The sequence below is a fragment of the Lethenteron reissneri genome, chromosome 55, assembly GCF_015708825.2.
Source record: "Lethenteron reissneri isolate LAM-NWPU_2019-01 chromosome 55, ASM1570882v1, whole genome shotgun sequence".
NCBI classification, from domain to species: Eukaryota; Metazoa; Chordata; class Hyperoartia; order Petromyzontiformes; family Petromyzontidae; genus Lethenteron; species Lethenteron reissneri.
Genome location: NC_083833.1, coordinates 591,671 through 609,587, shown reverse-complemented (window position 1 = coordinate 609,587; position 17,917 = coordinate 591,671). Strand labels below are relative to the sequence as shown.

The window sequence follows — 17,917 nt, the reverse complement described above, 5'->3', positions numbered from 1 at the left end:
CTCTCTCTCTCTCTCTGCCCGCTGCTTCTGCCGTGTGAAGAGCGGGGTGGGGGGGGTCCGGGACCCGTTGAGTTGTGGACATCGTCACACCCGCGGGACCCACCGCTGGGAACCGCGCGGGATAGAGCGTTGCACCCTCGCATGCGTGCGTTTTGTCAGGGTGCTCCGGTTTTTCTCCCACACGCAATAGGAGTAGCAGGGCTTTCTCAACCGGCGAAACTTAACGGTACTCCAATAGTAAATGTTGTCGTGGGGATACTCTCCAACACACCACCGGCTAGTAACGAATTGGCACGTGTTTGTTTACGTGACAAACCTTACTTATCGGCTGTGTCGGGTGGTAGGGAGCCGTCCATAAATGACGTCACGCACCTAGGGGGGGGGAGGGGGTCAGGCATTTTTGACGATGTGTGACTAGGGGGGGGTTTGAGAAATGTGACGTCACTTAAAAAATGCGCAACTTTAAATCAATGTTAATTAAATATTATTGTTATAACAACACTAATTGATTAATTTTCATGATTAAATATTTGATTATTTAAATTTACTAAGGTCACCGTTTATTTATTCCATTAAGGAGCATTTTGCTTCTCCATGGGAGAATGGAGAAGCTTACATTTTGAACATTTTTGGAATGATTGTTATTAAACATTTTGATTCTAATGATTCTACCAGGGCTTTCATTCTGTGGAATGAATATGTGATTGTTATAAATGTACTCTCCATTTTTCTTCGTTCTGCTACAAAGTTTAAAGTATTTTTTATAGTTATAATTACTTTTAATATTTTATAATTATAAGAGAATTTCAATATAATATTCTGAATATCTGCAGTTTTAGCTAGACGTTGAATATTTCCAAGTGAATTTTATGCAAAATTTCAGCTTTCCAACGCCTCCTTTTTAGTAAATGTTTTCTCCTACAACATCAGAGTGCAGCTCCACATTAAATACGCACTACAATGACGATATTTTAAAGTGATTTGAAGCATGTTTTATTTTCAAAATGGGAATACGGTTTTGGGGGTAGGGCAGAGCATTGTGACGTCATATTTGAGGGGGGGTCTGACTTTTTGTGACGCCGTGTGACGAGGGGGGGAGGGGGGGTCAAAAATCGGCCAAATCGCGTGACGTCATTTATGGACGGCCCCTAGTGGGTTTAACGTCACACTTTTATTTACGTGAGCTAACCCCAAAAACCTATATTATGGATACTGAAGATACATCAATAAAGGTGTCCAGTTTGGGCGAGGTAGTGCCTCCCCATCCCGCCATGGTTATACTGTATATTGTTGTTGTGGTTGTTGTTACGAATGGCTTTGTTACCATAGGAACAGGTATCGCAACAAGTCTGGCCCTCGAGACAAGAATCCACCCACATCACTGCTCCTGCTGCTCCTGCTGCTGCTACTACTGCTCCTGCTGCTGCTGCTGCTCCTGTTGCTGCTCCTGCTGCTGCTCCTGCTGCTGCTGCTCTTGCTGCTGTTGCTGCTGCTGCTCCTGCTGCTGCTCCTGCTGCTGCTGCTCCTGCTGCTCCTGCTGCTGCTACTACTGCTCCTGTTGCTGCTCATGCTGCTGCTGCTCATGCTGCTGCTTCTACTGCTGCTCCTGCTCCTGCTGCTGCTCATGCTGCTGCTGCTACTACTGCTCCTGTTGCTGCTCATGCTGCTGCTGCTCATGCTGCTGCTTCTACTGCTGCTCCTGCTCCTGCTGCTACTCATGCTGCTGCTGCTACTACTGCTCCTGTTGCTGCTCATGCTGCTGCTGCTCATGCTGCTGCTGCTTCTACTGCTGCTCCTGCTCCTGCTGCTGCTCATGCTGCTGCTGCTACTACTGCTCCTGCTGCTGCTCATGCTGCTGCTCCTGCTGCTGCTGCTCCTGCTGCTCCTACTCCTAGTCGAGGCCCTCTTCCGCCAGCAGTGGGATGATCAAAACAATTGCAGGACTTCGCCTTTACCTTTTATTCTGCCACAACTCTGCCGCCGTGCGGTTTGTACCGTGCGACGTTCTCGCGGTTCCAAAATGCCACCGAAGACGATTGCTCATTGTGGACGCTTTTGCTATCGGTTCACCGATGACGAAATCTTTGCTGTATCGCTTCACGGATTATCGGTGGTGGTTGGTGGTGGTGGTGGTGGCTTACTGAACGCAAGTGCCGGAGATGCCTTGGGCAATGCAAAGGGGTGGTAGGTGGTACGATTTCCAACACCGAGTTTTCACGAGATGAGTTTATCTTCAGAAATAGCTGCAGCATAAGCAGGAGATCTGTCATCCGAGTAAGGGTTGCTCACGCCTCATCATGAAGCTGTGGTTTCTTTATTCCCACGTGCAGCGATTGATTGTTTCGTTGTTGCCGTTGCCTCTTTACCCGAAGATAAACGAGCCTCCAGTCTCGCCAGTGACGGGAATTAATGTGTGGTGGCACGGGCCCAGAGCCCGAGTTTCAAATTAAAAACCCCACGGCCCACTTGCCAAGATAATTATGGGCACCTGGGTCGCTCCGTCGAGATGAATGTTGCACGTGCATCTGAAACTCATTAAAGCGAAATCGTTTTGTACGATGTAGGGGGGGAGGCGGTGTTCCACTCGACCCCCCCCCCCCAAATGATATTCACCAATAGAATAAAGTGGCCTTCAACCCTAAAGATATCCGAAGCCTTTCGTTGTCCGTGGTTCCCGAACCAAAACAAAAGCGGCGCACGCGGGCGACGACATCTCGAGAGAGGGAGCGAGATGGCTCCGACGACATCTCGAGAGAGTTGGCCCCGACGCCAGCGAGCAGAGAGAGGGGCCCGCTCTCGAAACGTCGCTCGACTCTGCACGCTGCGCAGATTAACACCCGGCAGGAGCAGGGCTTTCGCGACCAATCGTATCAATAGTAGAGGGTAATTTTTTTTGGGGGGGTTTGATCACGTAAATATAAATGTGTTGTCGTTAAACCCGCCACCACCCGACACAGCCAATTAGTAAGTGTTGTCACGTCAACAAAACATGCCAAATTCGTGACTAGTCCAGCACACACCGGTTGTGTGCTGGAGAGTAAACCCACCACAACATTTACCATTCGAGTACTGTGACGATCACGCCAGACATTACAACAACAACCGGCCTCAATCAGGCGGCAGGCGGAGAAATCCTCCTCCCTGTTTTGGCCTCAATTAGAGGGGACGTGGGCGGATGGGCCATGGCTGCTGTTGTGGCACCTCGAGTGGCAGCTGCGGACACATCTGCCCCTAAGGGGCCTCAAGTGGCCTCCACCCATTCGGGGCGTTGCGCCGCGCCCCTGAATGTTGACCCTCGTGCCTCGCCGCGCGAATTTCTCACGCGCGAGGCACAAATCGCGGCGGCCACCCCTTTGAGTGGCCCACGGGCCTTTCCTGAAGAGAACGGAGGGCGCGTCGTCAAGGCCACGTGTTGTTGTCTCTTTCAAGTCCAGCTTCCGCAACGTCTCGAGATGACGGATGCTCTCCATCGCTCTCGAGCAGTGGCTCTTAAACTTGGGGGGTGCGAGATGCCCTACGTGTTTATTAACGTTATTAAAAACAAGTTAACGATTGAGAATCAAATGTGTGCGAGGCTGCAGTAAGAGGTGAAGAAGCCCCGCTCTCGATGCATGACGCTGTCCCCGCGTGAACTGTTCTCTGAGCCTGGACGAGCTCTTTCGGTGTGGACTGGAGAGCTGTCTCCTCGTGGCGTGCGCGTCTCTGCAGCGACGGGGTCAAAGCGCGTCTCTCCAGCGACGGGGTCAAAGCGCGTCTCTCCAGCGACGGGGTCAAAGCGCGTCTCTCCAGGGACGGGGTCAAAGCGCGTCTCTCCAGGGACGGGGTCAAAGCGCGTCTCTCCAGGGACGGGGTCAAAGCGCGTCTCTCCAGCGACGGGGTCAAAGCGCGTCTCTCCAGCGTCGGGGTCAAAGCGCGTCTCTCCAGGGACGGGGTCAAAGCGCGTCTCTCCAGCGACGGGGTCAAAGCACGTCTCTCCAGCGACGGGGTCAAAGCGCGTCTCTCCAGGGACGGGGTCAAAGCGCGTCTCTCCAGCGACGGGGTCAAAGCGCGTCTCTCCAGGCGCTGGACCGTGGCCAGGGCCGTGGAATGGTCCTCGCGAGCGGAATTCTCTCTGAGCGCCGGGCCGGCACGCGGCCTCTCGGGGCTGCTGAGCAGTGTCAGATTTCACATAATCATCTGCCCCAGCTGCGAGCCAATTACAAATTGGTTTAGTAAATTAAATACATTTCTTAGGGGGGGAGGGTCGGGGGGAGAACTCGTGCGTGATGTGATCAGATGACAGCATCGGTCCCTGGCAGGGGTAGGTCTGTGTCGGTGGTGTTGGGGTAGCACTCCTTGGTGACTACTTTTCTCTTGTCGTGTCGGCCTCCACACACACCGTGAGATTGGTCATCACCCCGGCCTCGGGGTCACTAAAACCCTGAACCAGTGGCCCCTCTCCGGAGCAAAGACAGAGAGAGAGGTCACGGAATGTCGCTTAGTTTGCACGGCTACAGGGTAGGCGATCCCTTATTAAAAGGAAGCAGTCTGCTGTGATGAAGGTCGACGCAGCAATACCGGGAATGTGGTACCCGAGCACAGATCAGCAGCCCGGTGACAACACGAAGTCACGGTGGGGGTCACGGTGGGGGTCACGGTGGGGGGTGACGCGAGCCTCAGGGCGCGACCACGAGCCAGGCGGGCCACGCGTGTGAGGAGGCCCCATCGAGGCACCACCAGCCACTGCTGCTGCTAGCCCAGCTCACGGTGGCCCTCCGCTGTGGGAGGCGGAGCTGGGCTGGCAGGAGGCTCTGCGAGCCGCGTGGGGCACAGCGCGGCAGCAGCGGCGGCCACTCCGGGGCCCGGTGGCCTGACGCTGGGGGCCACGCAAACAGCGACTCTCAGCACGCGCCCCGCAGGATGGGCCCTCTGGGCCCTCCCGACCCTCACTCTGATGAGACGCTGGATATTGAAACCGTTTATGGGTGGGGGTTGTGTGGGTGGGGGCGTGGTTAGTGGGTGGGGGCGTGGTTAGTGGGTGGGGGCGTGGTTTGTGATTGGGGGCGTGGTTAGTGGGTGGGGGCGTGGTTTGTGATTGGGGGCGTGGTTAGTGGTTGGGGGTGTGGTTAGTGGTTGGGGGCGTGGTTAGTGGGTGGGGGCGTGGTTAGTGATTGGGGCGTGGTTTGTAATTGGGGGCGTGGTTAGTGATTGGGGGCGTGGTTAGTGATTGGGGGCGTGGTTAGTGGTTGGGGGCGTGGTTTGTGATTGGGGGCGTGGTTTGTGATTGGGGGCGTGGTTAGTGATTGGGGGCGTGGTTTGTGATTGGAGGCGTGGTTAGTGGTTGGGGGCGTGGTTAGTGGGTTGGGTAGGCGTTGCTAGTCGGGGGACGGGGGTTGTGGGTGGTTAAGGGTGGAGGCGTGGTTAGTGGGTGGGGGCTTGGCTTGCGAGTGGAGGCGTGGTTAGCGGCTGGGGGCGTGGTTTGTGAGCGTGGGCGTGGTTGTATGGGGGCGTGGTTAGTGATTGGGGGCGTGGTTAGTGATTGGGGGCGTGGTTAGTGATTGGGGGCGTGGTTTGTGATTGGGGGCGTGGTTGGTGATTGGGGGCGTGGTTTGTGATTGGGGGCGTGGTTAGTGGTTGGGGGCGTGATTAGTGGGCGGGAAGTGGCTCGCTTGGGGGCGTGGTTAGTGGGTTGGGTAGGCGTTGCTAGTCGGGAGACGGGGGTTGTTGGTGGTTAGTGGGTGAGGGCGTGGTTAGTGTGAAGGCGTGGTTAGTGGTTGGGGGCGTGGTTTGTGGTTGGGGCGTGGTTTATGAGTGTGGGCGTGGTTGTAAGGGGGCGTGGTTTGTGTGTGGGGGCGTGTTTTGTGTGTGGGGGCGTGGTTGTAAGGGGGCGTGGTTTATGAGAGTGTGCGTGGTTGTAAGGGGGCGTGGCTCGTGTAAGGGGGCGTGGTTTGTGTATGGGGGCGTGGCTTGTGTGTGGGGGCGTGGTTTGTGTGTGGGGGCGTGGTTGTAAGGGGGCGTGGTTTATGAGTGTGGGCGTGGTTGTAAGGGGCGTGGCTCGTGTAAGGGGGCGTGGTTTGTGTGTGGGGGCGTGGCTTGTGTGTGGGGGCGTGGTCTGGGTGCGCGCTGCAGGTAAGCGGGGCATTCTCACCTCGTCCCGGAGCCGTACGCAGGTGAGAACACAACGCGGTACACAACACAGACAACAACACACACAACACACACAACACTACACACACAGCAGCACACACACAACACCACACACACAACACCACAAACACAGCACACACACACACAACAACAACCGCCATTCGCTACTAAGTGGCGGTGACGTCACCACGACGCTTGTGCCAGGCCATGTGCACCTTGAGGCCACGTGAAGTGTCGAACGCCCACTGGCAAGGAGGTCACGGGGCAGACCCAGTTGCCACGGGTCGACTGACTGAGATGACCGAGATGACTGGCTGATGCACCATAACATAACACAGGACCACACACACAGCACCACACACACACAGCACCACACACACACAGCACCACACACACAGCGCCACACACACAACACCACACATACCCACAGCACCACACACACACCACACACACAGAACCACACAGACAGCACCATACACACAGCACCATACACACAGCACCATACACACACAGCACCACACACACAGCACCACACACACAGCACCACACACACAGCACACACACAGCACCACACACACAACACCACACACACAACACCACACACACAGCACCACACACACAGCACCACACACACAGAACCACACACACACCACACACACACAACACCACACACACACAACACCACACACACACAGCACCACACACACACAGCACCACACAGCACCACACACACACAGCACCACACAGGACCACATAGCACCACACACACAGCACCACACACACAACACCACACAGAACCACACACACAGAACCACACACAGACAGAACCACACACACACAGCACTGTGCTCTACTCCACACGACACAACGCCGCTACACACGGTGCACACGCACCACGACACGCATAAGTGCGTACACACACACTGTGAGTACACACACTGTGAGTACACACTACACACACTGTGAGTACACACTACACACACTGTGAGTACACACTACACACACTACACACACTGTGAGTACACACACTGTGAGTACACACTACACACACTGTGAGTACACACACTGTGAGTACACACACTGTGAGTACACACTACACACACTGTGAGTACACACTACACACACTGTGAGTACACACTACACACACTACACACACTGTGAGTACACACTACACACACTACACACACTACACACACTGTGAGTACACACTACACACACTACACACTCTGTGTGTACACACTACACACACTGTGAGTGCACATACTGTGAGTACACACTACACACACTGTGAGTACACACTACACACACTACACACACTGTGTGTACACACTACACACACTACTCACACTGTGAGTACAACCTACACACACTACACACACTACACACACTGTGAGTACACACTACACATACTGTGAGTACACACTACACACATTACAAACACTACACACACAGAAAGTTAAAACTCGCTGATCACACACAGAAAGTCAGAACTCGCTGATCACACACAGAAAGTCAAAACTCACTGATCACACACAGAAAGTCAAAACTCGCTGATCACACACAGAAAGTCAGAACTCGCTGATCACACACGGAAAGTCAAAACTCACTGATCACACACAGAAAGTCAGAACTCGCTGATCACACACGGAAAGTGAAAACTCGCTGATCACACACGGAAAGTGAAAACTCACTGATCACACACAGAAAGTCAAAACTCGCTGATCACACACAGAAAGTCAAAACTCGCTGATCACACACAGAAAGTGAAAACTCGCTGATCACACACGGAAAGTCAAAACTCGCTGATCACACACCGAAAGTCAGAACTCGCTGATCACACACCGACAGTGAAAACTCGCTGATCACACCCCACACTCGTCCTGTCCACATGTTTCACCCCCACGCTGCCCAAACGAATCGCTTCCCCAGAACGCCGTGTGGGCTGATGGGATGTGTTACACAAAATACTCGGCAACTTTTCCGTCTTAGATTAGAGAGATATAGAGATGTGTGTGTCCGTGAAGGTTGAAGCGCAACGCCTGAACGCCGCCGCTGACGAGACTCACTGGCTTGGCTGTGGAAGCCGGTCGCGAGGTTTGCTGTGTGTGTCAGAGGTCGCAACCAGGTACCCGATACCCGTACCCTACCCGATACCCGGCTACCCGTACCCGACCGGATACGGGTACGGGTAGCCATTTGCGACCCTGGTGCGGCCGGGTACGGGTAAGGAATCAAAACCGTTCGCGACCTCTGCTGTGTGTTGAACCAACTCTGCCGAAATTAGGCGCTGTGCAGAAAGCCGCGTGGGCTGATGGGATGTGTTTACAATAATGTTTTATGTGGAGGGACAGATGTGCGAAGGGAGAGTTCTGTCCGCTCAGTTATTGTCGTTCTATTGTAGTCGGGGTGTGTCTTTTACACACACACACGTTACATACAGAGTGGTCCAATCTCGTAAGCTAAGCAGGTGTTTGGCCTGGATAGTGCTTGAATGCGCGATCAGCGTGGGGCAGTATGGTCAAATACCACCACCCCCTCATCATCCAGCAGTGGAGTGGCACAGGAGCTTGCACAACATCACGTGGTACATTCACGAGGATTGCGTTCGCAAACTCTCAACCGGTTTTGAAATTCCGGGCTTTTATCAGTCGAGTCAAGATTGTTAAACAAATACTACCGTGTTAGTACTACTGCTGCTGCTACTATCACCCGCTGTTGTTGTTGTCGCTGAGGGTATGTGGGTAGAAGAGTGAGTGAGGGTGATAGCGGGTGTGGGTGTGAGAGCGGGTGTGGGTGAGAGAGTGGACGAGTGTGGGTGAACATCTTCGCCAGTTAGAAACATTTAGGCTGTCCTGCCTACGACCCATCCTAGGTTTAACCTGCAGGCTGGATTGTGTGAGGAGCTCTCAAATCCTTGAAAGATCTGGACAAAGTCCCATCGGTGAGCTCCTCCGGCAGGCAAGGCTGCGTTGGCTGGGTCATGTAGCCCGCATGCCCAGCCACCGCATGCCGAAACAGCTTTTGTTTGGCCGGATTGAGGGGGCTAAACGGGCGCGGTACGGGCTAGAAAAGAGATGGAGTGATGTGGTACAGGAGGACGTGGAGCTGAGTGGACTTGCCGATGAGTGGTACCAGCGGTGTCAAGATCGGCCTCTGTGGAGGAAGCTACTGGAGTTCGTGTTTGCTTTGATGCTGGGGGGGGGGGGGGGGGGGGTTAGAGGTAATGTTGCCTCCATGGTTGAGATCGGCAGATTGGGGGGCTTTTGAGTCGAGTCTTGTATTGAGGGGTTGTGTGGCGTTATTCTTGAGGCTCGCATTCGGGGAGGGGGGGGTCACGTCTGGTGGAAGCCGGGACTCGGGGTGAGGAAGCCGGGACTCGGGGTGTGGAAGCCGGGACTCGGGGTGAGGAAGCCGGGACTCGGGGTGAGGAAGCCGGGACTCGGGGTGTGGAAGCCGGGACTCGGGGTGAGGAAGCCGGGACCTCGGGGTTGAGGAAGCCGGGACTGCGGGGTGAGGAAGCCGGGACTGCGGGGGATGAGGAAGCCGGAACTACGGGTGAGGAAAGGCCGGGACTCGTAGGTGAGGGAAGCCGGGACTTCGGGGTGATGAAGCCGGGACTCGGGTGTGAGCCGGGACTCGGGGGTGAGGAAGGCCGGGACTCGGGGTGAGGAGAGCCGGGACTCGGGGTGAGGTAAGCCGGGACTTCGGGGTGAGGAAGCCGGGACTCGGGGGTGAGGAAAGCCGGGACTCGGGGTTGAGGAAGCCGGGACTCCGGGGGATGGAAGCCGGGACTCGTGGTGTGGAAGCCGGGACTTCGGGTGAGGAAGCCCGGACTCGGGGTAGGAAGCCGTGACTCGGGGTGAGGAACCGGGACTGCGGGGGAGGAAGCCTGGACTACGGGGATGAGGAAGCCGGGACTTCCGTGGTGATAAGCCGGGACTTCGGGGTGAGGAAGCCGGGGACTTCGGGTTGTGGAAAGCCGGGATTCGGGTGAGGAAGCCGGACTCGGGGTGTGGAAGCCGGACTCGTGTGAGGAGCCGTGACTCGGGTGTGGAAGCCGGGACTCGGGGTGAGGAATCCGGGACTCGGGGTGAGGAAGCCGGGACTCGGGGTGTGAGGAAGCCGGGACTCGGGGTGAGGAAGCCGGGACTCGGGGTGAGGAAGCCGGGACTCGGGGTGAGGAAGCCGGGACTCGGGGTGAGGAAGCCGGGACTCGGGGTTGTGGAAGCCGGGACTCGGGTGAGGAAGCCGGGACTCGGGGTGAGGAAGCCGGGACTCGGGGTGTGGAAGCCGGGACTCGGGGTGAGGAAGCCGGGACTCGGGGTGAGGAAGCCGGGACTCGGGGTGTGGAAGCCGGGACTCGGGGTGAGGAAGCCGGGACTCGGGGTGAGGAAGCCGGGACTCGGGGTGTGGAAGCCGGGACTCGGGGTGAGGAAGCCGGGACTCGGGGTGTGGAAGCCGGGACTCGGGGTGAGGAAGCCGGGACTCGGGGTGAGGAAGCCGGGACTCGGGGTGTGGGTGCCGGGACTCGGGGTGAGGAAGCCGGGACTGCGGGGTGAGGAAGCCGGGACTCGGTGTGAGGAAGCCGGGACTCGGGGTGAGGAAGCCGGGACTTCGGGGTGAGGAAGCCGGGACTCGGGGTGTAGGAAGGCCGGGACTTCGGGTTGGGGTAGCCGGGACTCGGGGTGATGGAAGCCGGGACTCGGGGTGTGAGGGAAGCCGGGACTTCGGGGTGAGGAAAGCCGTGACTCGGGGTGATGGGTAGCCGGGACTCGGGTAGGAACCGGGACTACGGGTGTGAGGTAGCCGGGACTTCGGGGTGATGGAATCCGGGGACTCGTGGTGTTAGGAAGGCCGGGACTCGGGGTCCATGGAAGCCGGGACGCGGGGTGTGGGAGCCGGGACCTCGGGGGTGGAGGAAGCCGGGACTCGGGGTGAGGAAGCCGGGACTCGGGGTGAGGAAGCCGGGTACTGCGGGGTGTGGAAGCCGGGCTCCGGGGTGTGGAAGCCGGGACTTCGGGGTGAGGAAGCCGGGACTTCGGGTGAGGAAAGCCGGGACTTCGTGGTTAGGAAGCCGGGACTCGGGGTGAGGAAGCCGGGACTCGGTGTGGAAGCCGGGACTCGGGTGAGGAAGCCGGGACTCGGGGTGAAGCCGGACTCGGGTGTGGAAGCCGGGACTCGGGTGTGGAAGCCGGACTCGGGGTGAGGAAGCCGGGACTCGGGGTGTGGAAGCCGGGACTCGGGGTGAGGAAGCCGGGACTCGGGGTGAGGAAGCCGGGACTCGGGGTGTGGGTGCCGGGACTCGGGCTGTGGGTGCCGGGACTCGGGTGTGGGTGCCGGGACTCGGGGTGAGGAAGCCGGGACTCGGGGTGAGGAAGCCGGGACTCGGGGTGTGGGTGCCGGGACTCGGGCTGTGGGTGCCGGGACTCGGGGTGAGGAAGCCGGGACTCGGGTGAGAAGCCGGGACTCGGGGTGTGGGTGCCGGGACTCGGGGTGTGGGTGCCGGGACTCGGGGTGAGGAAGCCGGGACTCGGGGTGAGGAAGCCGGGACTCGGGCTGTGGGTGCCGGGACTCGGGCTGTGGGTGCCGGGACTCGAGCTGTGGGTGCCGGGACTCGGGCTGTGGGAGCCGGGACTCGGGCTGTGGGTGCCGGGACTCGGGGTGTGGGTGCCGGGACTCGGGGTGTGGGTGCCGGGACTCGGGCTGTGGGTGCCGGGACTCGGGGTGTGGGAGCCAGGACTCGGGGTGTGGGTGCGCTGTGGGTCGACACGAGTGGCGCGTGGCAGGAGGCAGGGGAGGCGAGGCGGCTCTGGGCCGCTCGTGTCGCAGGTTTCAGGTGGAGACGGCGAGAGTGCCTGGGGCTCGGGCGGTCGGGCGCCCAGGGGCACAGCGCACAGGGCACAGCATTCAGGGGCACAGCGAACAGCGCACAGCGCTCAGGACACAGGGGGGGCCTGACTGGGGCGGTGCGGCAGGCAAAGGTCGCCGCTGCGCCGTCTGTCGCGTCCTCAACCCCGCGCAAGGTGACCGCGAGTGCGGGGACATCTGTGTGTGTGTGTCTGTGTGTCTGTGTGTATGTCTGTGTGAGTGTGCGCCGCGCGTCGTCCGATGTCAACAGAATGCGCGTGTTGAGTATACAGCGGGCGGATGGGGTGGTGGAGGTGTGGGTGGTGGTGGGGGTGGTGGGGGTGGAGGTGGTAGTGGTGGGGGGGGGGGGTGGTGGTGGGGGTGTTGGTGGGGTTGGAGGTGGTGGTGTTGGGGGTGGTGGTGTTGGGGGTGGTGGTTGGGGGTGGTGGGGGTGTGGTGTTGGGGGTGGTGGTGGTGGGGGTGGTGGTGGTGGGGGGGTGGGAGTGGTGGTGGGGATGTTGGTGGGGGTAGAGGTGGTGGGGGTGGTGGTGGTGGGGGGGTGGGGGTATTGGTGGTGGTGGTGGTGGGGGGGTGGGGGTATTGGTGGTGGTGTTGGTGGGGGTGTTGGTGGTGTTGGTGGTGGGGGTGGTCACCTCTCGCCCTCTACCACCCCCGCCTGCCGGCGGGCGGTTTGACGTTCACCTGCGGGAGAGCGAAGTGGCCTCATTCTCCCTGGCTGCACTCCGCTCGCTCTCCCTCCCTCTCGCTCGCTCTCCACTCACGAGCACTCCCCCGGGGCCTCTCTCCCTCTCTCTCCCTCTCTCCCCCTCTCTCCCCTTTCCTCACGTCCACTCTTCACCTCCACCCCCCACCTCTCTCCACTGGCAACTTGAGTTTCGCTTCTCCCCACGGCGATGCGCGTCGCCGGAACCCGTTGTGCACCTTCTGGGTGCCGTGGCGCCGGAGCTGTCGGGGTGGGGCGTCGGTTCCCGTGAGCAAGAGGGTGGCGACCGCCGAGTGACATGATCATCCGGGCAGCGGCCTGCCCTTCTCTCCCGCTTGCGGCACAGAATTCCACGATCCAGTGGCGTAGTCACGAGGGCTCCCTCCCCTTGGACAACTCACAATGTGGTTCGAATTTTATTGACCCCCCCCCCCCCCGGAGGGATTGTGGGCTGAAACAAGGCCCCACCCCAAACAGGATTTGAACTCCGTGACCTCTAACTCAGGGGGGCCGTTGGGGGATGCGCCGCTGGCCGGAGGAGCCGCGATCGTCGCGTGGTGCGAGGGGGGAGCCCGCAAGGCGTCCGTGTCCGTTGGTTCGCGACCGGCACCGCCGTGGCGCCTGCCGCCGTTTCCCCAGGAACTGGTTGCAGGCGATCTTCGTCCGTGGTTTAAATAATAATAATTTGTATTACTGGTGCGGGGTGGCGCGCGCATTCACGACGGTCAGGGAGCGCCGGCGTGGAGCATCGCTGTTGGTGAAGTCCGTTGGTCAAGGATCCAAAACCTAAGCGTGATAATCCTCTCGCGTTGCTTCCCCAAAGCCACCGCTCAAGGGCAGCTTCCCAGGCCGGCCCTCGTCACACCTGGCCAGATGGCATCTGCAGTAAACCCCCACCCCCACCAACCCCACCATCGCCACCACCACCGCCACCACCGCCACCACCGCCACCACCGCCCCACCCGACCCCACCCCGAGTCCGCGGTGTGTTGTGCTTGTACACTCCCCTGTCGGGCAGCACAAGCGAGCAGCGGCCACAGCGTGGCAGGGATACAAACACAAAATAATAACCATTTCAGCGGACAGACGACGGGCGCCGGCCGTCCGCGTGCGTGACGCGAGGTCGCGCCGTGTGACCCCCCCGCGACCCCCGCGACCTCGCAGGGGTCGCGCTGTGACCCCCCCGCGACCCCCGCGACCTCGCAGGGGGCCTGGAGATTGATTTGCTCTCCCGGCTACTTTCGCCATCATCATTATCATTGTCCCTAAATTCAAGGGCCATTTGCCTGCATTCAAAATATTTATTGTAGGGAGGGGGGAAATCACCTGCCCCGGCCTTGGATGCGGCGCGCGATGCCGGTCGGCGCGGATCACGCCGCCGATGGAGCAGCGAATTGCCGCAGTGCTCGCGGCGTCCTGTGATTCACCCCCCCCCCTCTACCCCCCCCTACCACCCCCCCCTCTACCACCCCCCCCCCCCTCTACCCCCTCCCCTCTACCACCCCCCCCCCTCTACCACCCCCCCCTCTACCACCCCCCCCCCTCTACTACCCCCCCCTCTACCACCCCCCCCCCTCTACCACCCCCCCCCTCTACCACCCCCCCCTCTCTACCACCCCCCCCCCTCTACCACCCCCCCCCTCTACCACCCCCCCCCCTCCACCACCCCCCCCCTCTACCACCCCCCCCCTCTACCACCCCCCCCTCTACCACCCCCCCCCCCTCTACCACCCCCCCCTCTACCACCCCCCCCTCTACCACCCCCCCCCTCTACCACCCCCCCCCCTCTACCACCCCCCCCCCTCTACCACCCCCCCCCCTCCACCACCCCCCCCCTCTACCACCCCCCCCCTCTACCACCCCCCCCTCTACCACCCCCCCCCCTCTACCACCCCCCCCCTCTACCACCCCCCCCCCTCTACCACCCCCCCCCCCTCTACCACCCCCCCCCCTCTACCACCCCCCCCCCTCTACCACCCCCCCCCCCCTCCACCACCCCCCCCCCTCTACCACCCCCCCCCCTCTACCACCCCCCCCTCTACCACCCCCCCCCCTCTACCACCCCCCCCCTCTACCACCCCCCCCCTCTACCACCCCCCCCTCTACCACCCCCCCCTCTGCCACCCCCCTCCTCTACCACCCCCCTCTACCACCCCCCCCTCTACCACCCTCCCTCTACCACCCCCCCCCCCCCCCCCCAGTGATTCCATAAATCATTGCGATTTCAAGTTGCAATTTGATTAAAGGATTGTTCGTGGGGTGTTTTTTTTTCTGTCTCGTTATTTAGTTTTTTACTGCCCCTTTAGTCTTGCTTAGTTGTCGTTGCTGCACTCGTTAGTCTAAATGTCCCGACAGGTTACCTTTGGATAAAATACTAAATGATTGATTCTTACACCCAGGGCTCAATGCCCCTCCCCTCCCCTGTCCCGCCAGTACGAACTTAGTGAGAACCACGTGCTTCTCAATGGAACCCACGGTGTAACATCCGGGGTGAAGCGCCTTCGTTCCTTCCTTGCTGCAGAGTGATTGATGCTCCTGCACTCCACTGATTCACTAAAGTCGCTCCTTCGGCAGAAGCCAATAGCCTCCTTTACTCTTCAATCACGACAACCATGGTCGCTGCTCCCGTGAACTTCGCTCGTTCGTAGCCTCCGCTCGAGTTGAGGACTCGGACTCCCAGACCGCTTGGTCTCATCCTCACTGCGTTCACCCACCATCACACTGCCGGTCAGCACTCTCACTCACCCATCCACTCATTCACCCATCCACTCACTCACCCAACCACCCACTCACTAACCCACTCACTCACTCACCCACTAACTCACCCACTCACTAACTCACTCACCCACTTACCTACTCACCCACCCACCCACTCACCCAATCACCCACTCACCCACTCACTCACCCACCCACTCACTCACCCACCCACTAACTCACCCACCCACTAACTCACTCAGCCACCAACTCACTCACCCACCCACTCACCCACCCACCTACCCACTCGGCCACAGCACTGCAGGTCACAACATGTCTCTCTGCCTGCTTATTCCCTCGCACTGCGTCTCCCTCCCATGGTCGCTTTTCCAAAGCTCTTATTATAATAACCTTGCTCAGATCAACAACATCACACACATCTTACACACATCTTACACACACTCTCTTATCTATTAAAACCGTCACCGCGCTGTTGCTAATTATAACCTCGCTCAGAACAACAACAAAACACTCTTATTTATTACAACAATAATGATGATATCGTTGTCCATGGGAGAAAAAAAAAACTGCTTCGTTGAGATCAAGTCCAACACGCTCGAAAGGTTGTCCTTCTGCCAAACTAATATTTGGTAAACAATTTAATATAAACCTTTCATGAAAAAAAATATTTAAAATTGTACAAAAATCCACGGAGGCTACCCAGTGTTACACGCAGCGATGCAGTGTGAGGCATTAGACACGGATCACCAAAACTCTATGGATTCTCGTTTTACGGAGGGCCCGTGACGCAGCGCAGCAGAACAACCACACGTGTCAGGGGGGGGGGCAAGGGGGGGGGGTGGCCAGGGGGGGTGGCCGGGGTGGGGGGGTTGGCCGCTGAGTCGGGAGGGTGCCGTCCCGTGCTGGGATCAGGTCGGGGAGTTGGGGTCGGAGAGCGCGGAATCCGGGGCGTGACCCCCAATGCCCGACGGAAATCGTGCCAGCTTCTAACTGTATCTGGAAGGGAAGCAGCGAGGTTCTTTTTTATTCGTGAATTAAAACAAAGAGACAAAACTTGCGACGCGACCCCCCTCCCCCCTCCCCCCTCTTAAACATCGAAACCCTGCGCTCGTCTCTCCCACGCACGTCCGTGAGCACGTGGAACCCCGCACGTAGCAAAGGTCACGGCTGTCGCTGTTGCAAATTGTATCCCCAATTGTTGCCTGTCCGCCCGGCGACAAGAGAAGGTGCTCGCCATCGCGACGTCCATGGCCACGGCCATGGACGTCGCCCCCAACGGTCTGTTACAGGCTACATGGGTGATCTTTGTCTTTGTAGCGGTTCGCACGCTGCGCTATGAATCCGGCGAGCCGGGTTCAATTCCCGCTTGCAACAACCAACACCGGTGACGAATATCTGAATCGGTCCTGGGCCTCCCCTAGGTCGATTCAGCCTCAAATTTATACCTGGTGCAGTGTGTAGTAAACATCGCCACTGGGGAGACAAAGGCGGTCGGGCGTGGTGTTGGCACACCCCACCCCCTCGTGTGCCATGCCGGCCTTCATAGGTAGCTCGCTAACAGCATTTGCCCCAACACTCTGTTAAGGCTACATGGGGGATCTTTGTCTTTGCGTGTGTTCTTGCACGTAGCATGTCCATGGAGGTGTGCGTCGAGGGGGGCGCTCCCTGGGGGTTCCGTCTGGCCGGGGGTCGTGATGTCAGCAGGCCTCTCCTCATCACACAGGTACCGCCCTCATGACACCACCACAACCACCACCACAACCACCGCCACGGTCGCCATTCGCAACTCGGTGGTGGCGGCGGCGTCACCACGGCGCTTGTGCCAGGCCAAGTGCACGTTAAGGCCACGTGGAGTGTCAAACGCCCGTTGCCAGGAGGTCACGGGACAGACCCAGGTGCCGTCGATTGACTGAGACGACCGGCTGATGCAACACCCGTGCCCCCTACCGTGCCAACTTGACGTGTTTTAGCCGCCCGGCGCTCCGCTCATGAAACACAATGACCCAATCACTTCAACCCACGTCTACAGCTACTTCAGCAAGATTACACATTTCATGCACGTTATGACAGCACGGGTCTCTGTGTCTGTGTGTGGGGAGCTGTCGTGTCACGTTTAGCGACACGACAGCCAACACCGCTAACGCTGATCTGAACCGGTCCGGACATTGTCACCGAGGCAGCGATTGTAGTGTCACAGTGGAGACTCCATTGTAGTGTCACAGTGGAGACTCCATTGTAGTGTCACAGTGAAGACTCCACTGTAGTGTCACAGTGAAGACTCCATTGTAGTGTCACAGTGAAGACTCCACTGTAGTGTCACAGTGGAGACTTCATTGTAGTGTCACAGTGGAGACTCCATTGTAGTGTCACAGTGAAGACTCCACTGTAGTGTCACAGTGGAGACTTCACTGTAGTGTCACAGTGGAGACTCCATTGTAGTGTCACAGTGGAGACTCCATTGTAGTGTCACAGTGGAGACTCCATTGTAGTGTCACAGTGAAGACT

The 17,917-nt window shown here is 58.6% G+C and overlaps 2 protein-coding genes across 2 annotated transcripts in view; one reads left to right on the top strand and one right to left on the bottom strand.

The window, feature by feature from the left end:
* Positions 1 to 4,731: 4,731 nt before the first annotated feature.
* On the bottom strand, positions 4,732 to 16,673 carry LOC133356675 (uncharacterized). Its single transcript, XM_061574315.1, has 6 exons — positions 16,647 to 16,673; positions 12,846 to 12,939; positions 11,324 to 12,061; positions 10,920 to 11,097; positions 9,463 to 10,674; positions 4,732 to 4,855 (listed from the first exon to the last, which is right to left on the bottom strand). Exons 1-6 carry the CDS (start codon positions 16,671 to 16,673, stop codon positions 4,732 to 4,734), a joined length of 2,373 nt encoding a protein of 790 aa, XP_061430299.1.
* The window catches only part of LOC133356638 (PDZ and LIM domain protein 4-like), a 44,107-nt gene continuing 32,258 nt past the window's right edge, over positions 6,069 to 17,917 (top strand). The window contains exons 1-2 of the mRNA XM_061574261.1: positions 6,069 to 6,149; positions 17,042 to 17,135. Coding sequence (XP_061430245.1) covers positions 17,043 to 17,135 — 93 coding nt within the window. The 5' untranslated portion in view covers positions 6,069 to 6,149; position 17,042. The remainder of the gene's footprint in view (positions 6,150 to 17,041; positions 17,136 to 17,917) is intronic.

Bases quoted from the DNA above. Each gene is read 5' to 3' on its own strand.
- LOC133356675 (XM_061574315.1), bottom strand. From the start codon at position 16,673: ATGGCCGTGGCCATGGACGTCGCGATG. The intron at 12,940-16,646 runs GCGAGCACCTTC...CCACCCCGACAG, and splicing joins TGGCCATGGACGTCGCGATG to CTCCGGCGCCACGGCACCCA. The intron at 11,098-11,323 runs GTCCGGCTTCCA...CACACCCCGCAG, and splicing joins TCCCGGCTTCCTCACCCCGA to TACCCGGCTTCCTCACCCCG.